The sequence below is a fragment of the Oenanthe melanoleuca genome, unplaced genomic scaffold, assembly GCF_029582105.1.
Source record: "Oenanthe melanoleuca isolate GR-GAL-2019-014 unplaced genomic scaffold, OMel1.0 S017, whole genome shotgun sequence".
Classification (NCBI taxonomy): domain Eukaryota; kingdom Metazoa; phylum Chordata; class Aves; order Passeriformes; family Muscicapidae; genus Oenanthe; species Oenanthe melanoleuca.
In genome coordinates, this window is record NW_026612666.1 from 107540 (window position 1) to 125454 (window position 17915).

Here is a 17915-nt window from a genome sequence, read left to right on the forward strand (position 1 = left end):
GGGATGGACAGACGGACACGGAATGGGGGGGGCGGGACCCCCAGGATCGGGACCCCCCCAGGATCGGGACCCCCCGGATCCATCCCTTCCCCCCCTCCCCCCCCCCGTGGGAGCCCCGCCCGCCCCGGGATTGTGCAATTCCCAAATTCCCCCACCCCCACCCCCCCCTTCCCAAAATTCTTGTGCAATGCGGGCCCAGCGCGGGGGGGGCCGGACCCAACCCCCACCCCCCCCCCCGCAGGTGACACCGCAGCCGCTGACACCCCAAAACCCATCCCGAACCCCAAAACCCATCCCCGATCCCTAAAAACCCACCTTAAACCCCAAAAACCCATCCCGAACCCCAAAACCCATCCCGAACCCCAAAACCCATCCCGAACCCCAAAACCCATCCCAGATCCCTAAAAACCCACCTTAAGCCCCAAAAACCCATCCCGAATCCCAAAAACCCATCCCAGATCACTAAAACCCAACCCAGATCACTAAAACCCATCCCAAATCCCAAAAACCCACCTTAAATCCCTAAAAACCATCCTAAATCCTAAAAACCCATCCCAAATCCCAAAAACCTCATCCCGAATCCCTAAAACCTCATCCTAAATCCCAAAAACCCACCTTAAATCCCAAAAACCCATCCTAAATTCCCAAAACCCATCCTAAATCCTAAAAACCCATCCCGAATCCCAAATAACCCATTCCAAATCCCCAAATAAACCTCTGCATCCCAAAAACCCCATCCTAAATCCCAAAAACCCCATCCCAAATCCCAAAAACCCCAAACCCCAAATCCCAAAAACCCCAAATCCCAAAAACCCCAAATCCCAAAAACCCCCACCTCACATCCCAAATAACCCCGCGTATCCCAAATCCCAAATAACACCCTCCTCAAATCCCAAACTTCCCCCCAAATCCCAAATAATTCCCCGAAATCCCAAATTTCCCTCCCAGCTCCATCCTGCCCGGCGCAGGGAATTGTGGGAAAATCCCGCCGAGCATCCGCTCGCTCCATCCCCTCCCCCCTCCCCAAAAATCCGACCGGGGGGACCCCAAAAAAAAAGGGGAAAAAAGGGGGGAAAAGGGAAAAAAAAGGGAGGGAAATAAAAAGCGGGAAAAGGAGAAAAAAAGGGAAAAGCGAGGGAAAAAGGAAAAAAAGGAAAAGCGGAAAAAAATGGGGAAAAAAGGAAGGGGAAAGGGAAAAAAAAAAGGAAGAAAAGGAAAAAATGAAAAGAAAAAAGAGAAACGGGGAAAGGGAAAGGAATGGATAAAAAAGGGGGGAAAGAGAAAAAGGGGAAGAAAAGGAAAAGAAGGGAAAAGAAGGGAAGAGGGAAAGGGGGGAAAACGGGGGAGGGAAGGGAAAATAAGGGAAAAGAAAAAAGGGGAAAGTGAAAAAGTAGGGAGGAAAAAAAGGCAGAAATGGGGAAAAGGGGGAAAAACAAGGAAAACAGGGAAGGGGAGAGGGAAAAGCGGGAAAAGGGGAAAGGGGGAAAATGGAAAAGAAGGGAAAACGGGGAAAAGGGAGAAAAGTGAAAAGAGGCGAAAAGTGAAAAGGGACGGGAGGAAAAAAGGGAAGAAAAAGAGAAAAAAAAGAGTAAAAAAGGAGGAGAAAAGAGAGAAAAAAAAAAGAGGAAAAAAAGGGGAAAAAAGGGGGGGAAAGGATTGAGGGAAGGATTCCGAAGGGATTTGGGAGTTTGGGGTTCGGAGTTTGGGATTTGGGGGTTTGGGGGTTTTGAGGTTCGGGATTTTGGGGTTTGGGGTTTTGGGGATTTGGGGTTTGGGGTTCGGGGTTTGAGGTTTGGGTGTTTGGGGGTTCGGGGTTTGGGATTTGGGGATTTGGGGATTTGAGGTTTGGGGGTTCGGGGTTTGGGGGTTTGGGGTCTGGGGACTTTGGGGTTTGGGATTTGGGGATTTGGGGGTTCGGGGTTTGGGGTTAAGGTTTTGGGGTTCGGGTGTTCGGGGTTTCGGGGATTTGGGGGTTCGGGATTTGGGGTTCTGGGATTTGGGGATTTGAGGTTTGGGGGTTCGGGGTTTGGGGGTTTGGGGTTTGGGGTCTGGGGAATTTGGGGTTTGGGGATTGGGGATTTGGGGGTTCGGGGGTTTGGGATTTGGGGGTTCGGGGATGGGATTTGGGGGTTTGGGGGTTTGGGATTTGTGGGTTTGGGGTTTGGGATTTGGGGGTTTGGGATTTGGGGGTTCGGGGTTCGGGGTTCGGGGATTTGGGGTTCGGGGTTCGGGGTTCGGGGTCGCGGTCCCGTACCCGCTCCGCCGCCGCCGCCGCTCGGGCCGCGCTCGGGTCCCGCTTTATCCGCACGGGCCGGGCCCGCCCCGCTCCGCTCCCGGTCCCTCCCGGTCCCTCCCGGTCCCTCCCGGTCCCTCCCGGAGCTTTCTGGAACGGCCCCGCCCCCCCCCGCCATGACAGTCCCGAAATTCCGCCCCCCCTCCAAAATTCCCGGAGCGGATCGGGGGGAGGGGAATTTGGGGGGTTCGCGCTCCCGAGCTCTGCGGTGCGGGGGAAGCGAACCGGCCCCGACACCCCCTGAGACCCCCGGGACCCCCCAATTCCCGCCCCGAATTCCCGCTCCTGCCTGGGGAAACTGAGGCACAGCCCCCCCTCCCCATCCTGGGACCCCCCCAAATTCCCGTCCCAAATTCCCGCCCCGAATTCCCGTCCCGAATTCCTTCTCCTTCCTGGAGCCGCTGAATTCCAAGGGGGAAACTGAGGCACAGCTTCTCCCCCCCATCCTGGGATCCCCAAAATTCCCATCCCAAATTCCCGCTTCTTTCAGGGGAAACTGAGGCACAGCTTCTCCCCCCTATCCTGGGATCCCCAAAATTCCCCTCCCCAAATTCCCGCTCCTTCCAGGGGAAACTGAGGCACAGCCTCCCCTGAGACCCCTCAAATTCCTGGAGCTGGAGTATTCCAGGGGAAACTGAGGCACAGCTTCTTCCCCCCCCATCCTGGGATCCCCCCCAAAATTCCCATCCCAAATTCCTGCCCCTTCCTGGGGAAACTGAGGCACGGCCCCGCCTCCCAATCCTGGGAACCCCGAAATTCCCGCTGCTTCCTGGAACTGCCGCATTCCAGAGGGGAAACTGAGGCACAGCGCCCCACCTCATCCTGGGACCCCCCAAATTCCTGCCCCGAATTCCCGCTCCTGCTGCATTCCAGGGGGGAAACCGAGGCACAGAACCCCTTCCCCATCCCGGGATCCCCCCGAATTCCCATCCCAAATTCCCGCTTCTTTCTGGGGAAACTGAGGCACAGCCCCGCCTCCCAATCCTGGGAGCCCCGAAATTCCCGCTCCTTCCTGGAGCCGCCGCATTCCAGAGGGGAAACTGAGGCACAGATCCCCCCCGCGGAGCACCCCATTTCCCACCGAGAACTCCTGGGATCCCCCCAAATTCCCGTCCCGAATTTCCGCCCCGAATTCCCGCTCCTTCCTGGGGAAACTGAGGCACAGCCCTCCCGCCCCAATCCTGGGACCCCCCCCCCGAAATTCCCCCTACCCCAAATTTCTGCTCCTGCCTGGAGCTGGATGTTCCAAGGGAAACTGAGGCACAGACCCCCCTCTCTATCCTGGGACCCCCCGAATTCCCATCGCAAATTGCTTCTCTTTCCTGGGGAAACTGAGGCACAATCCCCATCCTGGGTACCCCGAAATTTCCGCCTCTTCCTGGAGCCGCCGCATTCCAGGGGAAACTGAGGCACAGCCTGTCCTCTCTATTCTGGATCCCCAAAATTCCCATCCCAAATTCCCGCTTCTTTCTGGGGAAACTGAGGCACAGCCTCTCCCCTCCCTATCCTGGGAACCCCCAAATTCCCCTCCCCAAATTCCTGCTCCTTCCAGGGGAAACTGAGGCACGGTCCTCCCTCCCAATCTTGGGAACCCCGAAATTCCCGCTGCTTCCTGGAACTGCCGCATTCCAGAGGGGAAACTGAGGCACAGCCCCACCTCATCCTGGGACCGCCCGAAATTCCAGTCCCAAATTCCCGCCCCGAATTCCCGCTCCTGCCTGGAGCTGGAGGTTTCCAGGAGAAACTGAGGCACAGCCTCTCCCCTCATCCTGGAGCCCCCCAAATTCCCCTCCCCAAATTCCCGCCCTTTCCAGGGGAAACTGAGGCACAGCCCCCCCTCCCTATCCTGAGAACCCCCAAATTCCCGTCCCAAATTCCCGCCCCGAATTCCCGCTCCTGCCTGGAGCTGCAGCATTCCAGGGGGGAAACTGAGGCACGGAACCCCTTCCCCATCCCAAATTCCCGCTCCTTCCTGGGGAAACTGAGGCACAGCGTCCCCTCCTTCTATCCTGGGAGCCCCAAAATTCCCGCTCCTTCCTGAACCGTTCCAGGGGGGAAACTGAGGCACAGCCCCCCCGCTGCAGCCCGGAATTCCCGGGAGAACAATGGGAACAAGGGGAGGGGGCTGGGCGGGGGCGGGGCGGCTCCGGGTCCGCCCCCGGCCCGCGGGGAAGGGGGAGCAGATCCGGGACCGGGATCCGGGACTGAGATCCAGGATCGGCACCGGGATCGGGATCGGGATCGGAGATCAGGATCCAGATCCAGGATCGGCACCGGGATCCGGGGCTGGGATCCAGGATCGGCTCCGGGACCGGGATCCGGGACTGAGATCCAGGATCGGCACCGGGATCGGGACCGGGATCGGGGACCCCCGGCCCGGCTGCGGACCCCAGAGAGGGTACGGGACACTCGGGGGGCTGCGGGACCCCGGGAATGCGAGGGAGACCCCGGGAATGCGTACGGGACGCTCCGGGGGGACTGCAGGATCCCGGGAATGCGGGGGGATCCCGGGAATGTGCGCGGGATCGTGGGAATTTGTGCGGGACACTCGGGGGGCTGGGGGACTTCAGGAATGCGAGGGGACCCCGGGAATTTGTGCGGGACACTCGGGGGGCTGCGGCACCCCGGGAATGTGCGCAGGACTCCGGGAATGCGGGGGAGACGCGGGGGGATTGCGGGACCCCGGGAATGCGGGGGGAGATCCTGGGAATTTGTGCGAGACCCCGGGAATGAGGAGGGGGGGACCTGGGAATGTGCGCGGGACACTCGGGGGGCTGCGGGGCCCCGGGAATGCGGGGGGAGATCCTGGGAATGCAGGAGGATCCTGGGAATGCTGGGGAGACACTCGGGGGCTGCGAGACCCCGGGAATGCGGGGGGACCCCAGGAATGAGAGGAGATCCCGGGAATTTGTGCGGAACACTCGGGAATGCGGAGGGGGGGGGGGTAGACCTGGAAATGCATGAGGGACCCCGGGAATGCGGGAGGGTGACCCCTGGAATTTGTGCAGGACCCCGGGAATGCGCGGGGACCCCGGGAATTTGTGCAGGACACACGGGGAAGATGCAGGACCCCGGGAATGCGGGAGGGACCCCGGGAATGCGCGGGGATCCCGGGAATTTGTAAGGGACACACGGGGAAGATGCAGGATCCTGGGAATGTGCGCAGGACCCCGGGAATGCGGGAGGGACCCCGGGAATTTGTGCAGGACACACGGGAGGGGCTGCGGGACCCCGGGAATGCGGAGGGGAGATCCTGGGAATGGGGAGGGATCCCGGGAATGCGGGAGGGACTCCAGGATCGGGGCAGGTCGCGCTCCGCGGGGGCCATGTCGGGACGTGTCGGGACATGCCGGGCCAGGTTTTCCCGGCGTTTTGCCGGAGTTCCTTTTCCCTCCAGGATCCCGGAGGATGGATGAGGGGCTGGGGCGGGGGTCGCTGCCCCAGTTTGGGGGAGGGGGAAATCTGGGCTGCAGCGCTGGGCTGGTCCTGGGTTCACTCCCGCCTCTGCTCCCGCAGCTCCAGGGCAGCTCTGCGGACATTCCTTGGAATTCCCGGCGGGAATCAGCGGAGCGAGAGCGGGGCCGTGACCTCGGTGACCCCGGAAAGGGCCCGCACCTTCCTCCCCCCTCCTCCTCCTCCTCCCCCCGAACTTCCTCTTCCTCCCTGGGCACGGAACCCGCGGGGCGCCGCTCCTGGGACCCCCCTGAGACCCGCAGAGCTCCTCGTGTGCTTTTGGGACTGACCGAATTCCTGGGACACTTTTGGCACTGCCGGAATTTTTGGGACACTTTTGGCACTGCCGGAATTTCTCGGACACTTTTGGCACTGCCGGAATTTCTGGGCCGCCGCCGGGCCAGGTGAGGCTGCCCCGTTCCCTTCCCGCTTTTGGGACCCATGTTCTGCTTCCCGTCCAGGAGGAAGGGGCGCAAGGAGGATCCCCCCGAATCCATGGATCGCCGGGTTTCCCCGCAGGAGTCGCCCCGGCAGCCGGATCCGGAGGGGTTTTCCGTGCTGGGCGGTACCGGGAAGGGCCGGGCCGGGCCGTGCAGCCGGGATGGGATCCGAGGAGCCGGGCAGGGCGGGAGAAACACCGGGAAAGAGCCGGGAGAGGCGGGAGACGGGCACGGATGTGCCCAGGTGGACGGGAAAGAACCGGGGAGCCGCCGGAATGCTGGAGCCCAGCCGGGAAAGCTGAGCCCCAGCGGGATCCCACCCCTCGGGAGGGATTTTGGGAATGTGCAGAGGGAAGGGATGGATCAGCCTCAGCCCCCGCTCCGGGCTGGGAGCAGCGAGGATGAGGAGGGAGCATCCGGCGGCTCTTCCCAGAACCGGGATGGTGCCCAGAGCCCAGGAGCAGAGCCCAGGGAGCAGCTCTGGGAAAAGCTGAGCAGGCTGGGAGAGAACATGGAGAAGTGGGAAGGGAAATCCACGACAGAGCTGGCGGCCAGGCTGGCACAGCTCATCGTGGGGACGCCGACCCGCTGCTACCCTGTGCAGCCGGGAATCCTCCGGGAGCCGGGAATCCAGCAGGAACTGGGAATCCAGCAGGAACTGGGAATCCAGCAGGAACCGGGAATCCATCAGGAACCAGGAATCCATCAGGAGCTGGGAATCCATCAGGAGCCGGGAATCCATCAGGAGCCGGGCTCTGGAGCCAGCCAGGACACCGGGAATCCGGCCGGGAGGGCCGGCGGGAGTGCTGAGAGCAGGGAGGAGGATTCAGACCCGGATTCAGGCTCGGACTCGGAGCAGCCCGTTGTGCTTGCGTGCCTGCGGGTGAGCCCGGGCTCCGGGGCGCTGGCAGAGGAGCTCCCGGAGGCGTGGGCGCGATCCCGCCTGGACTGCGGGCGGCTGGAGCAGGAGGAGCTGCTGGACGGGGACCCGGTGCCCTTCCAGGCGGAGCGCCCGCAGCCCTGGCACGTGGAGAGGCGGATGGAGGAGCTGCTGCCGGAATACCTGGAGCAGGGGATCGTGGAGGAGGGCACGTCCAGCTCCAACAACCCCTGGACCGTCATCCCGAAGAAGAACGGGCGCGGCTGGCGCCTGTCCCTGCAGTGCTCGGCCCTCAACGACGCCACCCCCGTGGGGCCCCCGGAGCGGCCGCGGCGGGAGGCGATCCTGGCGGCCATCAGCCCCCGGAGCCGCTTCTTCTCCGTGCTGGATCTGTCCAACGCCTGCCTCGCCATCCCCCTGGCCCCCCGCTGCCGGGGCCGCTTCGCCTTCACCTTCCGGGGCCGGCAGTTCGTGTTCGCGCGGCTGCCGCCCACGTTCCGCGGCACCAGCTCCATCCTGCAGCGCCGCGTGGCCGCCATGCTGGCCCAGCTGGGGCGCGGAGACGCTCCCGGCGTTTTCCACCACTACGACGACATCCTGATCACCGGGAAGAGCCGCTCGCAGGCGGAGCGCCGCACCCGCCAGGTGCTGCGGCTGATCCACAGAACCGGCTTCAAAGCCAACCCGGACAAGGCGCAGCTGGTGCGGAGCAAGGTGGATTACCTGGGATTCACCATCCGAGCCAAGGGGTTCAGCGTTCCCGAGGAAAAAGTGCGGGAGATCTGCGCGGATCTCGACGCTCCCGGCCCCTGGGATCCCACCAGGCTCCGCTCCGTCCTCGGGAAGTTCAACTCCTTCAGGAATTTCATTCCCGACCACTACGAGCTGGCGCTGCCGCTGCAGCGCCTGGCGGGGCCGGGGAGCTGGGAGCAGGAATGGGAATGGGGGCAGGAGCAGAGGCAGCAGCTGCAGCGCCTGAGGGAGGCTCTGGAGGACGCTCCCGTCCTGCGCTTCCCGGTGAGATCCCAGCCCTTCCTGATCCGGATCACCGTCCACGCGGAGACGGCGGGAGCGGCGCTGCTGCAGGAGCACGAGGGAGTCCTGCTCCCGGTGTGGTACAGCTCCCACAGGCTGAGCGGCCAGAATCCGTCCGTGCCCGACGCGTGGTGCGTGGCGGCCGTCCGGGCCGTGCGGGAATTCCGCACCTTCACGGGGCCGGCTCCCGTCGTCCTCCAGGATCCCAGCGGGAATTACCTGCTGCAGGTGTCGGACGCCGGCGGCTGCTGGCGCTCGGAGGAGTGGACGGTGCTGGTGGCCCCCGGGGGCCCGGCGCCGCGGGAATCGCCGAGGATCGTCGTCGGGCTGGCTCCGCCGCTCGGGGAGCTGCCTCCCGACTTCCCCAGAGCCCACGTGTGGTTCCTGGCCGTGCAGAGGGGAGCGCGCCGGGACACGTCCGTGGGCTTCGGGCTGGCCTGCCTGGAGGGCCGGCTGATGACGGCGGTGGCCGGGAGGAGCTCGGTGCCCGAGGTGGAGCTGGAGGCGCTGCGGGAGCTCCTGGAGCAGCACGGGAGCCGCTCCCCGCTGCTCCTCTACTGCAACTGCCCGGGCCTGGCGGCGCGGCTGGAGCAGCGGGAGCGGGAGCAGGGCGGGGATTCCGGCGGCGACACCTGGCGCATCGTGCGGCGCTGGCTCCGAGCCTTCCCGGGAATGCTCCGCATCCGCGAGGTGGGACCGGCCTCGGACCCGCTGGAGAGGGAGCGGATCCAGGAGCTGAGCAGCTCGGTCGCGATCCTGCCCGAGATCACCAAGAGCAGCTGGATCATCTGGAAACCGTCCAAGTACGAGGAGCAGGAAGCGCTGGCCCGCTGCCACTGCCAGCACGAGGGCGTGGAGGAGACCGCGGCCAGGCTGGGGGAGGTGGGATTCTTCGGAAGCGACGGGGGGGATGCCGTGACCCGGTGGGTGCAGAACTGCCCCGTGTGCAGGCACAACATCCCCGTTCCCAATCCCGAGCCCGACGCCCCGCAGCGGGCGCGGGGCCCCTGGTCCTGCCTGCGGATCAGCCTCTCCAAGGCCCTTCCCAGCACTCCCGAGGGCTTCCAGGCACTGCTGGTGGCCCAGGACGCGCTCTCGGGCTGGCTCGACGCCTTCCCGCTGCGCCAGCGCTCCGCGCCGGATGTCACCCAAGCGCTCCACCAAGTTTTCAGGCGTCTGGGGAAGGTCAGGACCGTGGTGCTGGCGCCGGCGCCCGGCTGGGTGTGGGATTCCCTGCAGGAGCCGCCGCTGCGGGGCTTCTGGAGCCGCCTGGAGCGCTCGGGGCCGCAGGCGGCCGCCGCGGGCGTGTTCCGGGCGGCTCGGGCGGCCGGGCAGGGCTGGGCCCAGGCGCTGCCGCTGCTCCTGGCCGCCAGCAGGTCCCGCTGGCTCCAGGACGGGGAGCTGCAGCCGCTGCTCTGCGTCCCCGAGCTGCCCCTGGAAGTGTGCTGGGAATGGCCCGGCGCGGAGCAGCCTCCCCGTGGGAATGGCAGCAGCGGGAACGAGCTGTCCCGGCTGCGCGGGATGCGGCTCCGGCCGCGGCCCTGGAATCAGGTGGAGCCCACGCTCTGGAACGCGGCGGCGCCACCCGGCACCTGGATACTGGGGCACCGGAACTGGGGCGTGCCGGACCCCGGCTCCAGGTACGCCAGGCTGGCCTGCACCATCCGCTGGATCCAGGATTGGAGCGCCGGGTCCGGGATCAGAATCCGCCAGATCCGCAGGCAGGGGGCGCTGGATCTGGGATCGGGGTATCAGGAATTCGGGATCGGGATAGCAGAGATGAGGGTTCGGGATATGAGGGGTCCGGGATCGGGATGTGAGGGATTCGGGATCAGGATGTGAGGGGTCCGGGATCAGGATATCCGGGATCGGGATATCAGGGATCCAGTACTGGGATCTGATGGATCCAGGATCAGGATATCCGGGATCTGGGATTGGGATGTGAGGGATCCGGGATTGGGATATCCAGGATCGGGATATCCAAGATCGGGATATCAGGGATCCAGTATTGGGATGTGAGGGATCTGGCATCAGTATATCTGGGATTGGGATATCAGGGGTCTGGGATCGGGATATCAGGATTTCGAGATATCAGAGATCCGGGATTGGGATATGAGGGGTCTGGGATCGGGATGTGATGGATCCAGGATCACGATGTCTGGGATTTGGGATCAGGATGTGAGGGATCTGGAATCGGGATATGAGGGATCTGGGGTTGGGATATCAGGGATCCAGGACCAGGATGTGAGGGATCCGGGATCAGGATATCTGGGATAGGGATATCGGGGAATCCAGGACTGGGATATTAGGGATCTGGGACCAGGATGTGAGGGATTCGGGATCAGGATGTGCGGGATCTGGGATTGGGATACTGGGGATCTGGAATTGGGATATCAGGGATCTGGGATTGGGATATCGGGGATCTGGAATTGGGATATCTGGGATCGGGATATCAGGGATCTGGGACTGGGATATCAGGGATCTGGGACTGGGATATCAGGGATCTGGGATCAGGGTGTGAGGCTGCTGGGCTGGACTGGTGGATTTAGGTGAGACTTGGGATGGGTTTAGGCTGGGATGGGTTTAGGTGGGACTAGGAGAGGTGTTAGGCTCAGCTGGGAGAGGTTTTAAGCTGGACTGGGAGAGCGTTTAGGTGGGACTGGGAGGCCTTTGGGTGGGGCTGGGTGGCTGTTGGAGAAGCTGAGCCGAGTTTTAGGCCTGGGAGAGCTTTAGGCTGGACCAAGCCTGGCTCAAGCTCCTGCTATGTTTTCTTGGGAATGTTTTCTCTGGTATGTTTTCTGGGAATGTTTTCCCTGGAATGTTTTCCCCTCTTGTTCTGCTTCTCCTTCTCTTCATTAAACCAGTTTTAACTGCAGCCCTGAGTTTTTCCTGCTTTTCCCGTGGCCAGGATGGGGTTAAATCCTTGGAGCTCCTGCGGGCTGGGAACGGGGAGATAACCGGGAATTCTCTGGGATATCGCCACAGCTCCAAGGTCCTTCCTCCTCCTCACATTCCAGGGGGAGTTTCCAGGGAATCCTCCCCCAGATCCAGGGAATTTTTGGGGGCTGAATCCAAATTTGTGCTTTTCTTTGAGCCTTCCCCAAGGCTCCTTCCCAAAATTCCAGCTCCTCCTTTCCCGTTTTTCCCCAGTGAAGGCTCCCCAGATCCCTGGGACGCTTAAAATCTGGAATTCTTCAGGTGGAAAACGAGAATTTCCTGGGAAAATCAATCCCAGGAATTTGGGGTCAGCCTGAGCCTTGGATCAGCTCCAGGGGCCGGGAATTCTCAGGGATGGGGATGGGGAGGAACATCCTGGGATGCCCCAAAATCTGGGAATGGGATGAGCTGGGGGGGCTCTGCTCCTTCAAATTTCCGGGATTTTCAAATTCCCTGAGGGTCGAGGGGGGTCTGAGGACCTCAGGATGTTCGTGATCCCATGGGAATCCCATCCCTGGAGGGACCCCAGACCCTGATCCCGGGATCATTCTCAGGATGCCAGATCCAAACCCCAGATCCCTGTCCCAGGTCCAGGAATTGCATCCCAGACCCCACTTCTCCATATGGGATCCCCAGATCCAAATCCCAAATCCAGGGGCCATTCCCAGCTTCCCCTGACCCATTTCCCAACCCCTGCCCCAAATCCAGGAATCAGATCCCAAACCCATCCCCTATTCCCACCCCAAATCCACGGATAAGATCCCAAATCCAGGGATCAGATCCCAAACACATCCCATATTCCCATCCCAAATCCACATCCCCATCCCAATCCCAGCCCCAAATCCCAATCCCAGCCCCCAAATCCCATTCCCTGGAGCCAATTCTCTGTCCCAGCCTGGACCCTCACCCCATTCCCAGACCCCATTCTCCATTTTCCATTCCCATTCCCCATTCCCCATTCCCATTCCCCATTCCCCATTCCCCATTCCCATTCCCCATCCCCATTCCCCATTCCCCATTCCCCATTCCCCATTCCCCATTCCCCATTCCCATTCCCATTCCCCATTCCCATTCCCATTCCCCATTCCCATTCCCCATTCCCATTCCCCATTCCCATTCCCATTCCCCATTCCCCATTCCCGTTCCCCATTCCCATTCCCCATTCCCCATTCCCCATTCCCATTCCCAGTCCCCATTCCCATTCCCCATTCCCATTCCCATTCCCCATTCCCATTCCCCATTCCCATTCCCCATTCCCCATTCCCCATTCCCCATTCCCCATTCCCCATTCCCATTCCCCATTCCCATTCCCCATTCCCCATTCCCCATTCCCCATTCCCATTCCCCATTCCCATTCCCTATTCCCGTTCCCCATTCCCCATTCCCCATTCCCCATTCCCCATTCCCCATTCCCATTCCCATCCCCATTCCCCATTCCCATTCCCCATTCCCCATTCCCATTCCCCATTCCCATTCCCCATTCCCATTCCCATTCCCATTCCCCATTCCCGTTCCCCATCCCCATTCCCATTCCCCATTCCCATTCCCCATTCCCATTCCCCATTCCCATTCCCCGTTCCCCGTTCCCCATTCCCCATTCCCATTCCCATTCCCATTCCCCATTCCCCATTCCCCATTTCCCCATTCCCCATTCCCATTCCCCATTCCCCATTCCCCATTCCCCATTCCCCATTCCCCATTCCCATTCCCCATTCCCATTCCCCATTCCCCATTCCCCATTCCCCATTCCCATTCCCCATTCCCATTCCCTATTCCCCATTCCCCATTCCCCATTCCCATTCCCCATTCCCCATTTCCCCATTCCCCATTCCCCATTCCCCATTCCCCATTCCCCATTCCCCATTCCCATTCCCCATTCCCCGTTCCCCATTTCCCCATTCCCCATTCCCCATTCCCCATTCCCCATTCCCATTCCCACTCCCCATTCCCCATTCCCATTCCCCATTCCCCATTCCCATTCCCCATTCCCATTCCCCATTCCCATTCCCATTCCCATTCCCCATTCCCGTTCCCCATTTCCCATTCCCATTCCCCATTCCCATTCCCCATTCCCATTCCCCATTCCCATTCCCCGTTCCCCGTTCCCTTCCCCATTCCCATTCCCATTCCCATTCCCCATTCCCCAGTCCCGTTCCCCATTCCCCATTCCCCATTCCCATTCCCCATTCCCCATTCCCCATTCCCATTCCCCATTCCCCATTCCCGTTCCCCATTTCCCCATTCCCCATTCCCATTCCCCATTCCCCATTCCCCATTCCCCGTTCCCATTCCCATTCCCCATTCCCATTCCCATTCCCCATTCCCATTCCCCATTCCCCATTCCCCATTCCCCATTCCCCATTCCCCATTCCCCATTCCCATTCCCCATTCCCCATTCCCCATTCCCCATTCCCCATTCCCGTTCTCTGTCCCCATTCCCGGACCCCATTCCCTATCCATCCCCTATTCCCGCCCCTTTCCCCTCCTTAGGGGCGGGCTCAGCCTCAGCCGCTCCTTTTCCAGCCGCGATCCCAAATCCCGGTTTTTGGTGGCCGCTGTCCAGCCCCGCGCCCTTCCCGCTTTTCCGCGCTGCTCCCGCATGATCCTGCCGGGAATTCCGGGCGCTCCCCGGGCGGTTTTGGGGTCGCGGGGCCCGAGCGGGGGAGCCGCAGGGCGGATGCGGGATTTGGGGCGCTGAGGCCCCGGCTGGGGGCGATGCGAGGTGAGCGGGGCGATCCCGAGGGATCCGGGGCTGGGAGGGGCCGGGAATCCCGAAATCCCACCCGGGAATCCCAAAAACCCATTCGGAGGGGATCCCGAAAACCCACAGAGGATTAAAACACTCGGAGGAATCCTGAAACCCACCCGAGATAATCCCAAAAACCGACCTGGGAAGATCCCAGAAACCCACTCGGAGGGGAACCCAAAAACCCACCTGGGAGAATCCTAAAAACCCACCTGGGAATCCTAAAAACCCACCTGGGAGAATCCCAAAAACTCACACGGGGGAATCCCAAAACCTACAGGGTGGAATCCCAAAATCCCACGGAGGGGATCCCCAAAACCCACCCTGAGGAATCCCAAAATTTCGCCTGGAAGAATCCTAAAATCCCACTGGGGAGAATCCCAAAACCCACCTGGAGGAATCCCAAAAACCCTGCCGGGATATCCCAAAAATCCACTGAGGGAGTGGGAAATTCCAAAACCCCACCAGAGAGAATCCCAAAACCCACTCGAGGAGAATCCCAAAAATCCATGGTGGAGGGGAGATCCCAAAATCACACCCCGGGATCCCAAAAATCCCAAAATCCAAGCTGGATGAATCCCATAAGGAAGAAAAACCTCGGGATAAGCAGGAAGGCGGAAATTTGTGCCCCCCCACCCCCCAACCCCCCCAAAAAAAAATTTTAAAAAATTGGGATGGATCCAGGGGGACACGGTAAGAATGCTGAGCTTTGGGATTTTGGGAATGCTGAGCTCTGGGATTCTGGGAATGCTGAGCTCTGGGATTTTGGGAATGCTGAGCTCTGGGATTCTGGGAATGCTGAGCTCTGGGATTTTGGGAATGAGGGGGCTCAGACACCTCCCAGCCCCAGGGACATTTGGGAAGTGTGGGAAGAGACATCCCGGGGGTTTTTATGGAAGGGAATTTCTTGGAATCTGGGAGCCATCCCTGGACATTCCAAATTTTCCACCCTGACCCAGGGAGGGACTCCGGGAATGTTTTGGGGTTTTTTTTAATGTTTGAGAATTTAGGAGCCATTTGTGGAACATCCCAAATTTCCCCTCTCTCCCTCGGAATGGGAGTACAGGGAATTTTTCCTTTTCATGGCTGGGAATCTTGGAATTCCCTGGGAACTATCCCTGAACATCCAAAATTTTCTCCCCTGACCCAGGGAAGGGCACCAGGAAATTTTGAGGTGTTTTTTTCTTTTTAATGTTTGGGAATTTGGGAATTCTCTGGGATCTGGGAGCCATCCCTGGACATCCAAAATTTTCCACCCTGACCCAGGGAGGGGCACTGGGAATTTTTCCTTTGCTCCCACGATTTTTATGGTTGGGAATCCCAGGAGCCCTCCCCATCTCCATATCCCACTTTTTTCCCAAATCCCAAAATTCCCCCAATTCCGGCCTTTGGGGTGCCAGGATTCCCCTTGGATCCTGAAGGGACCCGGATGTGTTCCCAAGGGATTTGCTAGTGGTGGATCCCGGGTGGATTCCCAGCTTTTCCTTGGGAATGCTGGGCTGGAGGGGTGCCCAGGGGATCCTTGGAACGGGATCTGGGATCTCAGGGATCCTGGGAATGGGATCGGGGAGCTCAGGGATCCTGGGAACGGGATCGGGGAGCTCAGGGATCCTGGGAACGGGATCTGGGATCTCAGGGATCCTGGGAATGGGATCTGGGATCTCAGAGATCCTGGGAATGGGATTCGGGAGCTCAGGGATCCTGGGAATGGGATCTGGGATCTCAGGGATCCTGGGAATGGGCTCTGGGATCTCAGGGATCCTGGGAATGGGATTGGGGAGCTCAGGGATCCTGGGAACGGGATCTGGGATCTCAGGGATCCTGGGAATGGGATCGGGGATCTCAGGGATCCTGGGGATGGGATCTGGGATCTCAGGGATCCTTGGAATGGGATTGGGGAGCTCAGGGATCCTGGGAATTCCTGGAATGGGATCAGGGAGCTCCGAGATCCTTGAGATGGGATCTGGGCTCTTAGGGACCCTCAGTACAGGATTTGGGATCTCAGGGATCCTTGGAATGGATCTGGTCTCTCAGGGATTCCTTGGAATGGGATCTGAGCTCTTGGAGATCCTTGGGATGGGATTTGGGATTTCAGGGATCCCGGAATAAGATCTGGGCTCTCAGAGATCCCCTGGAATGGGATCTGGGCTCTCAGGGATCCTCGGGATGGGATTTGGGATCTCAGGGATCCTTGGGACCTGATTTGGGATCTCAGGGATCCCCTGAAATAAGATCTGGGCTCTCAGGGATCCTCGGGATGGGATTTGGGATTTGGTTTGGGATCTCAGGGATCCCCTGGAATGGGATCCAGTCGCTCTGATCCCGCTCTTTTGGCTTCCAGCGCCCGAGGCAGCCGAGGAGGAGGAGGAGGAGCAGATGCCGCCCTTCGGCTCCGGGGCGGGCGGTGAGCAGCGGGAATTGCGGGACCGGGGGAATTTTGGGATGTGGGGTGGGAATGGGGCCGGCGGGATCGGCCCGTCCCAAATCCCGGCGGTTCCAGGGCGATCCCGGCGCTGCCGCTGTGCCCGGGAGCCGTCGCTGGGCGCGGCCGTGCGGGGCCTGTTCGCGCTGGCCGGGATCCTGCTGCTGGCAGTGAGCGTGCTGGGAGCGCTCGGTGAGACAGCGGGAACGAACGGCGGGAATGAACGGCGGGAACGAACGGCGGGAACGAACGGCGGGAATAACGGGAATAACGGGAACAACGGGAATAACGGGAATAACGGGAACAACGGGAACAACGGGAATGGGAACGGGAACAACGGGAACGGCGGGAATAACGGGAACAACGGGAATGGGAACGGGAACAACGGGAATAACGGGAATAACGGGAACAATGGGAACAGCGGGAACAATGGGAACAGCGGGAACAATGGGAACAGCGGGAACGGCGGGAATAACGGGAATAACGGGAATAACGGGAACAATGGGAACAATGGGAACAATGGGAATGGGAACGGGAACAGTGGGAATAACGGGAATAACGGGAACAATGGGAATAACGGGAACAGTGGGAATAACGGGAATAACGGGAACAACGGGAATAACGAGAATAACGGGAATAACGGGAACAGTGGGAACAGCGAGAACGGCAGGAACAGCGGGAACGGCGGGAAAAACGGGAATAACGGGAATGGGAACGGGAACAGCGGGAACAGCGGGAACAGCGGGAATGGGAACGGGAACAGCGGGAACAGCGGGAATGGGAATGGGAACAACGGGAGCAGCGGGAACGGCGGGAAAAACGGGAATAACGGGAACAATGGGAATGGGAACGGGAACAACGGGAGCAGCGGGAAAAACAGGAACAGCGGGAGCAGCAGGAACAGCAGGAACAATGGGAACAGCGGGAACAATGGGAATGGGAACAGCGGGAACAGCGGGAATGGGAACGGGAACAACGGGAACAGCGGGAAAAACGGAAACAGCGGGAACAGCGGGAATGACAGCAACAGCGGGAATGGGGACGGGAACAGCGGGAACAATGGGAATGGGAATAATGGCAACAGCGGCAACAACGGGAACAGTGGGAACAACGGGAATGGGAACAGGAACAATGGGAACAATGGGAATGGGAACAATGGGAACAATGGGAACAATGGCAACAGCGGGAACAGTGGGAATAAAGGGAATGGGAACGGGAACAATGGGAAAGACGGGAATAACAAGAACAGCAGGATTGGGGAAAATGGGAACAACGGGAACGACGGGAACAACGGGAATGGGAGCAACAGGAATGGGAACTGGAACAGCGGGAACAGTGGGAACAATGGGAACAGCGGGAACAACAGGAACAATGGGAACAACAGGAACAGCGGGAACAACAGGAATGGGAACGGGAACAATGGGAACGGGAGCAACAGGAACAATGAGAATGATGGGAAGGGGAACAGGAACAATTGGAACAGGAACCGGAACGGGAATGGGAGTGGAAATGGGAACGGGAAAAATGGGAATGGGAACAGGGATGAGAACAAGAACAATGGGAACAGGAATGGGAATGGGAAAGGGAACAAGAATGGGAACGAGAATGGGAACAGGAATGGGAATGGGAATGGGAATGGGAATGGGAATGGGAATGGGAAAAACAGGAATGGGAACGGGAACAGGAAAGGGAATGGGAAAAGGAAAGGG

General features: G+C 60.3%; 2 protein-coding genes and 1 long non-coding RNA gene across 3 annotated transcripts; all 3 read left to right on the forward strand.

Annotated features, from left to right (window-relative positions):
* Window positions 1-4557: 4557 nt before the first annotated feature.
* LOC130266329 (uncharacterized) lies at window positions 4558-10003 on the forward strand. Its single transcript, XM_056515633.1, has 2 exons — window positions 4558-4691; window positions 5810-10003. Exon 2 carries the CDS (start codon window positions 6188-6190, stop codon window positions 9941-9943), a length of 3756 nt encoding a protein of 1251 aa, XP_056371608.1. The 5' UTR covers window positions 4558-4691; window positions 5810-6187; the 3' UTR covers window positions 9944-10003.
* Window positions 10004-13576: 3573 nt separating this feature from the next.
* Window positions 13577-16379, forward strand: LOC130266330 (uncharacterized). The gene is made up of 3 exons (XR_008842833.1): window positions 13577-13760; window positions 16126-16188; window positions 16285-16379. It is a non-coding gene; the product is annotated as an uncharacterized LOC130266330 (long non-coding RNA).
* Window positions 16380-16918: 539 nt separating this feature from the next.
* On the forward strand, window positions 16919-17653 carry LOC130266327 (putative mediator of RNA polymerase II transcription subunit 15; the record flags this gene model as incomplete). The annotated part of the gene is given in 3 exon segments (XM_056515632.1): window positions 16919-17127; window positions 17210-17397; window positions 17451-17653. Coding segments are annotated over 3 exon segments (600 nt in total), but the record flags the coding sequence as incomplete, so codon positions are not given.
* Between the last annotated feature and the right edge of the window lie 262 nt (window positions 17654-17915).